Source organism: Triturus cristatus, chromosome 3_1 (assembly GCF_964204655.1).
Source record: "Triturus cristatus chromosome 3_1, aTriCri1.1, whole genome shotgun sequence".
Taxonomy (NCBI): Eukaryota; Metazoa; Chordata; class Amphibia; order Caudata; family Salamandridae; genus Triturus; species Triturus cristatus.
Genome location: NC_140583.1, coordinates 1062802098 through 1062816348, shown reverse-complemented (window position 1 = coordinate 1062816348; position 14251 = coordinate 1062802098). Strand labels below are relative to the sequence as shown.

The following is a 14251-nucleotide window of genomic DNA, read 5'->3' as shown; positions in this document are numbered from 1 at the left end:
CTCCGAGAGAATGCATGTTTTTTCCAACTGTCTCCCTTATGCGTCTCCATGTTGCTCACTCTTGTCCATGTGCTTCTCACCATCCCCCTCCATGTTGCACTCAACCTCATGCACTCCCCCGGTGCTTTCACACACATATGCTTCACCCTGCATGCGCCACATTGCTTTTATGCTTGTTGCTTCTCCTCCCAACCCCTGCATGTAGGAAACTGGGTTTTTGTTGCAGTAGCCCCCCCACTTTTTGCCTGATTTTTTGATGCAACTTTGACTGGAGTGCACTGGGTTCCTGCTAACCAGGTCCCCAGTGTAGAATATGACTCTTTCCAATGCAAGTCATTACATCGCGTGCCTTTACAACGCGGTCGTTGTAACGACCACGCTGTTACAACGCAGTACCATTACAACGCAAGTCGTTACAACGACTTGCTCTAGATGGCTCGCTGGACTTCTTAGTAATAGTATGATTTACTCTTCCAACTCCAGTGTGTGCAACAGTAGGGAAGGTGTTTGAATAGTAAATCATACTATTCCTTAGTCCAGAGTGCCATCTAGAGCAAGTCGTAACGACTTGCGTTGTAATGGCACTGCGTTGTAACAACGCGGTCGTGGTAACAACCGCGTTGTGAAGGTATCCCGGTGTAATGTCAACGTTGTAAAGGGTGTTTCTCCCAGTGCCAGTGTTCTTGCCCCAAAACAATTGTCCAGGCCTTTATCACCTCTGTAAGTCCCTAGTAAGTGGCACCTCTGGTACCTAGGGCATAGAGGGTACTTAAGAGTTGCAGCATATCTTGTGCCACTCTAAATGGCCCAGCACTAAACTCAGGCAGACTGCCACTGCAGGCTGAGGGACAATGTGCTCCAAAAAGTGAAAACACAACATGGCACACACCCTGTGTGCCATGCTTCCTAACACGGCATGTAATATTTGTAAGTCACCCCTACAGCAGGCCTTACAGCCCTAAGGCAGGGTGCATTATAGGACATATGTGCATGAGCAGCTCTGTCCCTGTGCTGGCCAGTTCAATTACTGACACTACAAGGGAACAGGGAAGCCACCTTAAGGTATGTACTGCGCACTGGTCAAAACGAGTTTCCCAGCTACGTAATGGCTTCACTAAAACCTATGGTGTTTGGTATCAAACGCATGATATTAATAAACCCACACTGATTCCAGTCATGGATTTATTAATATATGCACCCAGAGGGAACCCTTGAGGTACCCTCTGAAAACTTACCGACATCCAGTGGATTCGCTGGCTGGTCCTGTCCAGCCTGCCACCACAGACTTGTTTATGACCCCCTAGGGGTGAGTGCCGTGCTCTATGAGGTCGGAAACAATGCCTGCTCTGGCAGGAGGTATTACCTCCTCCTCCAAGCAGGATGACTAGTAATCAGTATTTTAAGGCAGTAGGCTTCAAGAGCCTCCACCGCCTTTGATATGCAATCCTGACTCCACCAGACAGGGGAAATGCCACCCCCTGCCCAGGGCCTATTTCACACCAGGACAGGCACGTAAATTAGATAGTCAGGAGGTATGTTCACCCTCAGGCTAGTACCACCCCTAGGGTGGGCTGCCTAAAGTGAATAAGACTAGGAAAATTCCACCATCTTTGTTTTGGTGGAATTAGGTCCTCTGGGTCAGGGTTATGCTCACTTTCCACATGATGTGGTCATATAGAGGGTGTAGTCATCTAAAGGTAGGTAGCCCATTGGCTACTACCTGACACTCCCTGTAATGCCCCTAAATACAGTATTTAGGTGGCACCCCTGATACCAGGATTTCAGATTTGATGAACACAAAAAAGGAGTGAACAAAGAATATTGCTGGCACAAGAACAGAGGAGCAACTACTGACTTGGCACCAACCCTGCCAGCCTGCCTGCTGCACCCGAGCCTCATGGAGGAACCGACTCGTCCTGCCACTGTGGAGACTCCAAGAATTCTGGAGGGCTGCCAGCACTTCTCAAATTGCTGAGAACTCCCTTGGAGTAGATGAGCTATTCCCCGGCAGCCGCGGGCACCAAAGAAGTAAGGTCCGGTTCACTGTCCTGCCACTTACCGAGACTACCGATGCTGTAGCCACCCAGGAAGAGGTTGCCGTGCTTCCACAGATCAGATCGGTCCTCCCTCCTTGTGTGGGGATCCCAAGACCGACCGAGCTGTACAGCACTAATACCTGGGGTACCAGACCCCTTGCAACAACCAAGGCTTGTTGTGTGCAGACCAGACACCAACACTGAGGAAAACCAACCTGTATGTCAAATGACTTCAGGAACAGTGAGACCCACATCTAGAGTGGCCCAGCTGTCCTGTTTGCCCCGTTTCTGCAGAACCAAGAAAAACTGAGCCTCCGACTGCGCCACCCGATACCTCAAAGTACCTCTGCACCCACACCTCCCAGCCCGAGTTCGAGAGAGGTTACTGTGCCAATGGGGTCCTGAGACCCTCAAAGGCTGAGCCCACTCTTGGGTTTGCCTAGACTGGACTCGTAGACTCCGCCTGCAGCCTCTTTGTGCAGGCCCCCTCAACCGCCAGTGTCTCTCGCAGCATGAAGCCGACACCTAATAGCACCACTGCACCCAAGCCCCACAGCATGAGGAGTGGTGGACCCAAGGTGTCCCTACGTGCCTGAACTTCTCAAGAACTGAGTCCCTCATGGGTTCACCCAGACTGGCCCCCCAGTCACAGCTTGCAGCCTCTTTTCAACTGGTCTGCTCCCCATTGAAGTGAGTGGGGCACCCAACACTGAAACATACGCCTGCACCCAACTGCCCAGGTGCCGCCTGTGGTGACCTTTTGGTGTTGCCTTGGTCCTTGCTCCCTACTCACCTTAAGTCAAAGAGAAGGGTCCCGTAAGTCACTGACAAGTGCCTGAATGCAGTATATGTTTTTCACCCAAAGGATAAAATTACCGCTCCAGAAATTGCAATGTGTGAACTTTTCAAACCTGTAAAAATTCATAATTCGAAAAGTACTTACCCGATGATCTTGGTATCTAAATTCATTTAAAAATGTGTGTATTTTTTATAAATAGGTGTCATATTTCTTTATTGAGTGTGTGTCTCACTTACTGCCTTGGTGTGTGCAATAAATGCTTAGCACTAACTACCCACTGACTGCTCGCCCATACTACCAAAAAAGAGAGCATTTAGGTTATCATTTTTGCCTCTGTCAGCCAATTGGGGTTTGCCTTTACACAGTGTACCTTATTTTGGTCCACTGTGTAAAAAGCCAGCTTCCTACACCCCCTTCATGTTTCTTCTCATTTCCACACCCTCCTCTTACGCCCTTTGCTTCTTTTCCCCACCCCATACTTCCCTGTTGCCTGCTAGCCTGTGTAGTTCTGCCCCGCCTGATCAACATTGTTTTCTCGCCCATTGCTTCACCTTCTTACCTTCTTAGACCCAGAGCCCTCCCATTGATTCCAACCTCCAGTGTTGCTTTTGCCCAGCCCCATGTTGCTTTCCCCCACCCATTAATTGTTTTTTTTAACGCTTTTGCATATTTTTTTTATTATTTGTTACCTATCCAAGTTGGATAGTTAACTAAACAGAAAAAGAAAGTGCCTGTGTCATTTTTTAAGGCGCACACATGCATGGTGTGCATGCCTCAAAATGGCATAGGCGACTGCATCAAAGGCTTTTTTTTATTCTTCAGCCATGCTGCTCTGAATTGGCTTTGTCAATGGTTGGCTCTGCTGATCAGTGTGTACGAGGTAACCTGCTTCTCTCGTAATCCGTGTTTCCTTGCTGCAGGGACTCGCTGGCCCACCTGTGTGTTTTCCTTTCTTGCTTCAGCTATTTTTCTCTTTATGCTTCCTACCTCACTTAGAATGCTTGGGGACCAAAGTTCTGGATTTTTCACCATATGATACATATGTAAAACTGTACATTCAATTCAGAAAGCAGATCTAATATATTTTAGAGATTGCTCATCCGATCAACAATTTAGATTACTGGCACTAACTAATGTTTGTCAGTGTTCTGTGTTCAGTCTCACAACACAGACATGAAACCTTTTTTATTTCATCGCCAAAAGACCCACTTGGGAATGTCTGCTTTACAAATACAGATATGTTTCTGTTATATGGAGGCAGTATGTGTGATTCCTTTTGAATATGTATGATTACATTAGCATGCTAATAACCTCATGAATCGCAGACTTTTCACCGTTAACGGGCTTTAAAGCCCTTTCCCTCATCATGTGCCTTCACCTTAATCCAATAACTATGGAGGAGGCAGTTGTCTGAGGGTGATCACTGTTAATGTTCAAAGCTGAGGGCATTAATGCCAAACGCCTCCTCCTTTGCGTGCCCCTGACTATGTATGGAGCCCGCTGCCTCTTGAGTCCTCTCTCATTGGATTTTGAGTTGATAAACAAGTGAGATCTTGCCCCTGAGCTAGGACTCCCTCAGCTAGGAAAGTGGGCTGAGACCCCCAAGAACAGTAAGAAAAGGAAGCAGCATCTTTCATCCATGGCGTCGTGGCTGCGGCTGTGTTTTTGGAGGTGAACAAGTAACAGTGGTTCATGAACTGTCCTCCATCACGCTGCATGGACTCTCTAACGCCTTCTGTGAATCCTTCGCTCCTCCAAATCCTAGACCACTAGGAATGTTGTGTGGGAGCGTCTCCTGCCAATTCATGGCCTGAATTGCCCAGTGCTCTTTCAGTTGCCCACCTTCAGGGGAATTCAATGTCAATGGAGTTTCCTTTTAGTTGCCCACCATTCACAAGTGATTGGCTAACTGCGGGACTCTTAGAGCTCCAAATCTGTCGACTCAGTGGGTGTCGAAGGATTATCAGTGATAGTCACAGCTTCCGGCTGGTTCAGATATCTTTTTGAGGCACATCAAAACTAACTTAATGACATGGACATGTCTGTTCTTAGCCTTTGGCGACACCATTTTTGATACCACTGAAGCAGACGGGCACCTGTCATCCAGAGAGTACTTAAGTACAATTTTCATTTGGGTAAAGTTGCTATTAAGGAGATGAGACTGTCTGACGTCAGTCCAGATACTAGCACCGATGATGAAACAAATGAGGATGACACAACTCCACACCCTTCTAGAAATTACTTTGCAGTCTTATAAACATCTGTGCAAGTTTTTTTTCCTATGAAGAGTAAATTGTCAGCTCTGCCCATTAGTATTTTTGTAGCGATAGCCTTTGCAATGAACACTTCACCCCACTCCCAGCATCATGACTTGAAGCAGCCTTTGGAGATATGAATCGAGTCTCACCCAAGGCATTAAGGAGAAGGGGGAAACGATCTGAACAATGCGGGCAGAGCCATGCATGCCATTCCAACGCTCGCCTTAACCATGCTCGCCGAAACCACACTCGCATTAACCATGCATATACCTTAACCACACATATGCGTGGTTAAGGCAATGCGCGGTCTAGATGCTAGAATGGGCGGGCCCAGGAACATGAAGTATCGGGAGAGGAAGCAGTGAGATAAGTGAGGCTGGGCCGGGTTTTGGAGGGACGGGGGTAGTTTTTAAGGGTAGGGGGTACTTTTTAGGACTCGGGGAGTCAGGGTAGTTTTTAAGGCTGATGGGATCAGGTAGTTTTCTGGACTCAGGGGGGTCAGGGTAGTTTTGAGGGCTCAGGGTGGGTCTGGGGTACTTTTTGTGGCTCGGGGGGAGGGGTACTTTTAGGGCTTGGTGGGGTCAGGGTAGTTTTTAGGGTTTGGGGGGTCGGGGTACTTTTTACGGTTTAGGGGGGTTTGGTCTAGTTTTTAGGGCTCGGGTGAGGTCGGGGTACTTTTTAGGATTCGGGGATTCGGGTAGTTGTTAGGGCTTGGGGAGGTCGGGTCGTTTTTAGGGCTTGGGGTGGTCCGAGACGGTTTTAGGGCTCAGGGGGAGGGGAGGATGAGTTTTAAGAGCTCAGGGTGGGGTCAGGGTACTTTTTAGGGCTCAGGGGTAATTGTTAATGCTAAGGGCAGGTGGCATAGGGCATGATCTTTGCCACACATCCCTATACCAGTCATGCCTTTACCACTAAATTGGGTGGTAAAGGCATGCATGGTAAAGGAATGCGTTGTTCAGACGCATTCGTGGTTTAGGCAGCGTAGTAGAGCCATGCGTGGTTTAGCCATGTGTGCCTCTGTCATACAGTCAGGAGAAGGCCCTAAAGAGGAGCCACATCCACTTCTGCTAATCCTCTAATACGGTCATTGTTAGCTACAGCAGCCATGAGAAAGGGAAGCGTCTTCCTCTCTTATGGACAAGAAGCTGAGGTCCATGCAAAGACACAGCAGAAATGATTTATCATCAAGGGTCACCTTGTTCGAGGCCCTGACAATATCCTCTACACCAGGTTCATCTCCTGCATAAACTTCTTCCCTCCTTAATTTGTGACAGACTTACGCTGTTGCAGCCTTTCTTCATACCTTGATACCCTGACAGGCAACACACTATACCTCCTGATTTGTTTGACACGTTAACCCACTGGCACTACTGAATCTTTCCACAGCGAGCCCATGCTCCCTACTACTGCCTTCTGTTTTTGTTTTTTAACCAATTTGTATTGATATTTCGCCCTACTACTGCCTTCTTAATGCAAAGTCCTTTCCCTCCCTTCACCATCCCCAAATGCTCCCCATTCCCGCTTTATAATCTTAGGATGTGCTGCTCACTAGTAATAGACAATGTTATAATACACGACAACCTGTTGATTCCCTCGTTGGGTGACAACCTTCGTAGTAACACATATATATGGTTTGGAAAACTGCCTTTCTGAATTGGTCGCCCTCTCGCAAAACATTTCTGATGTTTGTTGAATTGTGCCTGATGGGATTGCTACAGTATTTGGCTGTTTTTTTGTTAAATCATATGTCTATCTATAAAGCAAATCAAAACAAAAAATCTAAGAAACGATTGGTTTAAAAAAATGATACACATGAACAACAGTGCTAGATACGGGTGAAACATTGCGCCAAAAGGCAAAACACGACTTGATCCACGAGCCACCATGAAATGCTGACACATTCGGAAATGTTGTGCTTGATAGATTACCCTTTGCACTTTTTTTGCTGCTTCGTAGAACACAAACAAGAACTTCTAAAAAAAACATGGCTGTTTAGCAAAACAAAAAATAGTACACGCATGCCTCAGAATGACAGCCATATAGTTCATCAGAACTCAGGGAAGTTCTAATTTAGCATCTCTCTTTTGGCTCAGAGTGGGACATTCCTCAAGAATTTGTCTTTGTTTATCTCATATTGAAAGCTGTGGAGCTGACACGGTCAGAGCCTTTATTTGTGAGATCTGAAAATGAGAGTTCTCAGTGCCATCATTCAGGTTTCATCCTGTCCACAAATTGATATTTTACCATCACATCTATTTCAAGCACAAAACATTTGATTCACGGGTTTAGAAAGGGCCAAGCTTCATGTGGGTGGTCTAAAGACAGTCTAGTTAGAGAAGTGATTCTAGTTTTTTTTCAGCAACCCCATTAGTTCCAAAGATCCTTTAGAAGTTTCAAAGACGGCAGTAACCCTACGACTGGCCTACTATACCATCATCAACCTGCTGGACTATTGGTTCTCAGAGTTTCCAACCTACACTACCCAACTACCTCAAATATGCAATATTTTGATAACTGATAAGGAAGAATTCTCCTTCACTCACTCAACGTGAGTGCTCGGTTTAGAGAGACTGACCCTTGCACGTCAAGGTCTCGCGTGAATGTGTGTATGTACTGGTGGCTGCCAGGGAGACATGGAGATGATCTCAATGCGTGACCAAAGGCCTGTGGTTTGGGCAGAAGCATCATCTCTCTGTCCTGTTCCGTTAACATTATTATCATGTCTTTACTAAGTCATTTGGTACATCAAGTTAACAATTTAGCCTATGTACAGGCAATGTGAAATCTATACACACTGTGAAGTGATATCCTTCGTAACATCTAACGTGCTTAAAATTGTCTCTTTGCCTTCTTCGCCTTTTGGGAAGGCCTGGACTGGAAGTCTTTGGATTGAAAGACTCTACACTTGGGGGCCCTTTAGATGTAGGCAGCGACCTGTGGTTCCCCCTGCACATTTAGAAGTCAGGGAACCGCTGCGCTCACGAAGGCGGATTTCTCAGCTAGCTCCTTTGTCTCAAACCATGGCCCAGACACAGGAGTGCCAGATCACAGTGGTAGAAGCCCCGCCCTGCGACGAGGTGTTCGGCATTGACTTTTGCTTCCGGCATCGCCTTACGAGGCGTGGTGGACCCAGACAGGGAGAAGAAAAATGTCCCCAGTTGCTGGGAGGAAACTAATTGGAAGGCACACCTCTCAACTCAGCCTCCTTTGGAAGTGGTTACTGTTCTAGGACTCATCTTGACCCTCCAAACAAGCAAAATGCCTTCCATAGACTTCAATGAGCCCCCACTCAGCCGGAAAATCCTTCTCACCCTCTCAACATTGATTTAAATGTATTGAATTTAATGGAGTTGTCTTCGAAAACTGCTCAACTATCCTTGGAGACTCAAAAGGTTGAGGTATGATTACTCTTTCCGCTACTGTAGCTCCTGTGTGCGAGGGAAGCTTGCACGACTGCGGTTTTTGCTGTCTGTTTTTGTACGTCAGGAAGCTTGCACATCAGCTGCTTGTATTACAAACATTCTGTATGAGAGGGTTTCTTGCTCTGCCTTAGCTACTGGCTGTGATGCATCCGTTGTGTGTTGGGGTGAGAGAGAACAGTTAGCACTGATACTGCTCACCCGTGTTTGCGTTTGTCGGAAGCTTGCGTCAGGGCCGGCTTTAGGGCAGTGCGACCGGTGCCACCGCACCAGGTGCTGGCTTCCTGGGGGCGCCGTGTTTGAAAGTTTATTAAGCTTTTGAAGCACCTGCTGCAGCGTTTCTTTCCGCCTGCAATTACCAGGCCTCACATAAATGTCAAGAAAACTCGTGTGATTAATTATCTTCCTGGAGAGAAATCAGCGTTTTGTATAGTTGAGGTTTTGACTTAGGTGAAGTTAGTTCAGAGGGTTAATATGCCTGCTGCAAAGAACTTGTATCAAGTAGATTACATATGATGTAAACAGGTCAGCAGATTACTGCTTTCAAAAGAGACATCCTTTTGTTACTTGCAATTTATAACTTAAAGTCCTAATATAGAATAGTGAGCTATTAACTTTTATCCCAGATCTGCATACACAATGCAAAGTATACATTATTAGAACATGGATTAATGTTGCAAAAAGGGTTAATTTGGCTAGAAATCGATTCTTATTATTAAAGAAAACTCCCAACTATGCTTTTTTTTTTTTCGACTCTGCGTTTGTGCTTCTCCACACCAAGCACTCTTAAACTATACTGCCTACCAGTATGGGTGACATGTGACTGCTACACTTTTAGTCCTTTGGCTTAAGTAACATTTCCTATACACTGATTTACACTCGTATGATTGATTGTCTCTGTGTAATGTGTGTGTGATGCAAAGTGCTCTGGTATGAGTGGCGCTATATAACTAATTCAATGCATCTGAGAGAGTGGGGTTATGGTGACTTGGTCACTGCTAAAGGGTGCTAGTGAGAGAATCCGTGGTGGAGGTGGTGGGGGGGGGGTGTGCGCCAACAAACATTGTCGCACAGGGCGCCACCAGCACTAAAGCCGGCCCTGGCTTGCGTTATTACTGCCTCGTTACAGTTACAGAACTGCCAAAGCTGTGGGTGAAACTTGAACTGCCGCCACTGCCTGTGCTGTACCTGTCCTTTGTGAGTGAGGCGTGTGCCGCCCTCACCGTGCTGCACCTGTCCTGTGTGAGTGAGTCTAGCACTGTCCTGACTGCTGCGTACGTGAAGCTTGAAACGCAGCTGCACGTGCTGTACCATTTCTGCGTGCGTGGCGCTTCTTTCTCTGCGGGCGCGCGCCTGGTCTGGGGCGGAAGCTTTCTCTGTCTCGTGGGCCCGATGCTGTACTTTTAGTGTCTGACTGAACCTCACGTAACACAAGAAACGTACGAGTGACTTACCCTGGACGTTGATGGCCGCGGCCAGTAGCAGGAGGGCTGAAAGGGTCGTGGTGAGCGACATGGCGGCCAGGGACGGAGGAATCCTTGGACTTTCCTCCAGGGTAAAGGGCGCCGGTTCCGAAGCGGTGCTGGAGTAGAAGGGGATGGTCCCTGGAAGAATAAAGTGGAAAACCTCTTCAGGTTCGCTCTAGAAGAAGAAAGGAAGATATACACCCCAGGCAGCAGCAAGGCGCTATACTTTCAAGACACTAGACGGTTCTATGCCTCAATACAGTGGATCGCTGCAAGCAACTCTTTGGTTAGGGTGCGGCGAAGTGCTTAAGACGATTCTTCGCCCTGGGTGCCACAATGCGCTATATTCAATGCTTCGCTCTTGGTACCTCAAGGCGCCGTGGGCAATGATTTGCTCTGGATGCAGCAAGGCGCTAAAGACGAAGCGTCCCTTCTGGTGCCACGACAGAGGGGCACGACCACTCAGATGGCTGCCGAGGCGCAGAATGGCTGGTAGTGAACGTGACCCCGGGAGAGTTTCGACAGCACCGGCAAGAAACGAGACCTCGGCTCTCCAGGAATCCGGTTAGACCAGACTGTCGAGAGTTTACAGAAAAATTCCACTAGAGTGAAAAACACATTCAAACAAAGAGACGGTTGAGAGAGTTTGAGATTCCTCCACGGTTGGCGTACCGTAAAATGAACAGAATGTGACCTGTGCCCCCTGAGACTCCCATACCTTAACGCAATCCATAGGCCTTAAACTGAAGTGGGAGGAGGCTCATGGGGGGAGGAGGGGGCGGGGGTTCCCCCCCACCCACGGGCCACAGGTGCCTGTTTTACGGCCCTGCCGTGCCGGACAAATGCGAGAAATTTGGTGTCTCACCCTCCCGCCGCACCCTGTGTAAGTGCAGTGGGTTCATTTTCCAGAAACACCTGCCAGCTAGCACGAATGTACCCGCCATTTACTGATGGGTTTTGCGAGGCGAGGGCGTGAAGGAAGTGAAGAGAAGGATTCGCCATTGCACCTGCAAGGGCCAGCGAGAGCAGGACAAGAGGCCTCACGCAGGCCAGGCAGCCCGGAACCAGCAACAATGGACCACAGGGACACCCAGAATAGGCAAGTATCTGCAAAAAAGAAACAACAGCAAACAATAGGGCCAACCAGACTAGGCCTGTATCTGCAAGAACCAGCAACAGCGGACCACAGGGCCACCCAGACCAGGTATGTATCTGCAAAAAAGAAACAACAGCAGACAATAAGGCCAACCAGACTAGGCCTCTATCTGCAAAACCAGCAACAGCAGACAACAGGGCCACCCTGACTAGGAATGCATCTGCAAGAACCAGCAACAGCGGACTGCAGGGCTGCCTGGCTAGGTATGTATCTGCAAGAACCTGCAACAGGAGAGCACAGGGCCACTCAGACTAGGTCTGTATCTGCAAGAACCAGCAACAGCGGAACACAGGGTCACCCCGACTAGGAATGCATCTGCAAGAACCAGCAATAGCGGACTACAGGGCCACCCAGGCTAGGCATGTACCTTCAACAACCAGCAACTGCGGACCACAGGGCCACCCAGTTTAGGTATGTATCTGCAAGAACCAGCAACAGTGGACCCCAGGGCTGGCCTGGCTAGGCATAAATCTGCAAGAACTAGCACCAGCAGACCACAGGACCGTCCTGGCTAGGCATGTATCTGCAAGAACCAGCAAGAGTGGAACACAGGGCTGTCCCGGCTAGGTATGTACCTGCAAGAACCACAAACAGCAAACCACAGGGCTGCCCCAATTAAGCATGTATCTGCAGAAACCATAACCAGCAGAGCAAAGGGCCACCCAAACTAGGCATGTATCTGCAAGAAGCAGCAACAGCGTAACACAGAGATGCCCTGGCTAGACCTGTATCTGCAAGAACGAGGAACAGCATAGCACATGGCCACCCAAACTAGGCATGCATCTGCAAGAACCAGCAACAGCAGAGCATAGGGTACCCAGGCTAGGCATGTATCTGCAAGAACCAGGAACAGCAGACCACAGGGCCACCCAGACTAGGCATGTATCTACAAGAACCAGAAACAGCAGAGCATGGGGCCACCCAGGCTAGGTATGTCTCTGCAATAACCAGCAACAGTGGACCACAGGGCCACCCAGACTAGGCATGTATCTGAAAGAACCAGCAACAGCGGACCACTGGGCCACCCAGACTAGGTATGAATCTGCAAGAATCAGCAACAACAGACCACAGGGCCGCCCGACTAAGCACGTATCTGCAAGAACCAGCAACAGCAGAGCATTGGGCAACGCAGGCCAGGCATGTATCTGTAAGAACCAGCAACAGCAGACCACAGGGCCTCCCCGGCTAGGCATGTATCTGCAAGAACCAGCAACAGCAGACCACAGGGCCACCAGGGCTGGACTGGCTGTAGCAGGCACCAGGCGTTTTACCCCGTGGGCCGCCAGGGAGGGGGCTTTGTTTGGGCTCCTGGGTAGCCATTTTTGTTACCGGGGGCTGGCAAAATCGCCCCCCTGTAACAAAATCGGCAGAGACTGGCCCTAACAAACAGCTCGGCCGCAACATTCCCCCCCCTTCCTGGGGGCCGGCTGAGCAGTTTGCCCGGGCTGGTTTTGGTTCCCAGTCCGGCCCTGAGGGCCACCCAGGCTAGGCATGTATCTGTAACAGACATCAACAGCGGACCACAGGGCCGCCCGACTAAGCATGTATCTGCAAGAACCAGCAACAGCAGACCACAGGGCCACCCGACTAGGCACATGTCTGCAAGAACTAGCACCAGCAGACCACAGGACCGCCCCAGCTAGGCATGTATCTGCAAGAACCAGCAACACTGGACCACCGGGCCACCCAGGCTACGTATGTATCTGTAAGAACCAGCAACAGCAGACCACAGGGCTGCCTGACAAGGCCTGTATCTGCAAAAACCAACAACAGCAGAACACAGTGCCACCAGACTAGGCTGCATCTGCAAGAACCAGCAACAGCAGACCACAGGGACACCCAGACTAGGCATGTATCTGCAAGAACCAGAAACAACAGAGCTCAGGGCCACCCAGGCTAGGTATGTATCTGCAAGAACCAGCAACAGCAAACCACAGGCCACCCCGACTTAGCATGTATCTGCAAGAACCAGCGCCAGCAGAGCATAGGGCCGCCCTGGCTAGGCATATATCTACAAGAACTAGCAACAGAGGAACACAGGGCCACCCAGACTAGGCATGTATCTGCAAGAGCCAGCGACAGAGGACCAGCGGGCCACCCAGGCTAGGTATATATCTGCAAGAACCAGCAACAACAGATGACAGGGCCGTCCGACTAGGCATGTATCTGCAAGAACCGGCAACAGCAGAGCATAGGACAACGCAGGCCAGGCATGTACCTGCAAGAACCAGCAACAGCAGACCACAGGGCCGCCTGACTAGGCCTGTATCTGCAAAACCAACAACAGCAGACAACTAGGCCACCCAGACTAGGCATGCATCTTCCAGAACCATCAACAACACACCACAGGGCTGCCCGACTAGGCCTGTATCTGCAAAAACCAACAACAGCAGATCACAGGGCCACCTGACTAGGCATGCATCTGCACGAACCAGCAACAGCAGACCACAGGGCCACTCAGGCTAGGCATGTTTCTGCAAGAACAAGCAACAGCAAACCACAGAGCCGCCCCAACTAAGCATGTATCTGCAAGAACCAGCAACATTAGACCACAGGGTCACCAGCTAGGTACGTGTCTGCAAGAACTAGCACCAGCAGACCACAGGACCATCCCAGCTAGGCATGAATCTGCAAGAACCAGCAACAGCGGACCACAGGGCCGCACCGACTATGCACGTGTCTGCAAGAGCCATCAACAGCAGAGCATAGGGCAACACAGTAGGAAACTCACGAAATCATTCAAATCTCGTATTTTGCCCATTTGAAATATAAATGTAAAGGAAAAAATACAGACGAAAGCATGGCTAAATAATTTCAATGCTGTCTAGATTATTCTTTGGTGGTTTTTACAGCTAATAGTGACAGCTCTGCTGTGTTAAAAAAAGGAAAAATAATTTTAGAACGCTTTTGGGTACCAGCTTCTGACCCTTATCAAGCTCCAAAACTGGTACAAATGGCCAATATTGTTCTCAGAAAAAGGATGCAACCCTATCAAATGCAACACAAGTGACCAGGCACCATGGCCCAACAATTGCCTAATAACAGCGTGGCAAAAGGCCACACAAATCAGGGATGAACCAACCAGGCCCCAGCAACAGTAGGCACGGTCCTGCAAGG

The 14251-nt window shown here is 49.0% G+C and overlaps 1 protein-coding gene across 1 annotated transcript in view; it reads right to left on the bottom strand.

Moving 5' to 3' along the window:
- Nucleotides 1-10564, bottom strand: part of UPK2 (uroplakin 2) — a 49495-nt gene extending 38931 nt beyond the window's left edge. Inside the window, exons 1-2 of the mRNA XM_085645881.1 lie at nt 10347-10564; nt 9967-10116 (exon numbers count right to left, since the gene is read on the bottom strand). Of these exons, the coding sequence (XP_085502007.1) occupies nt 9967-10027 (61 nt within the window). The 5' untranslated portion in view covers nt 10028-10116; nt 10347-10564. The remainder of the gene's footprint in view (nt 1-9966; nt 10117-10346) is intronic.
- Nucleotides 10565-14251: the final 3687 nt, after the last annotated feature.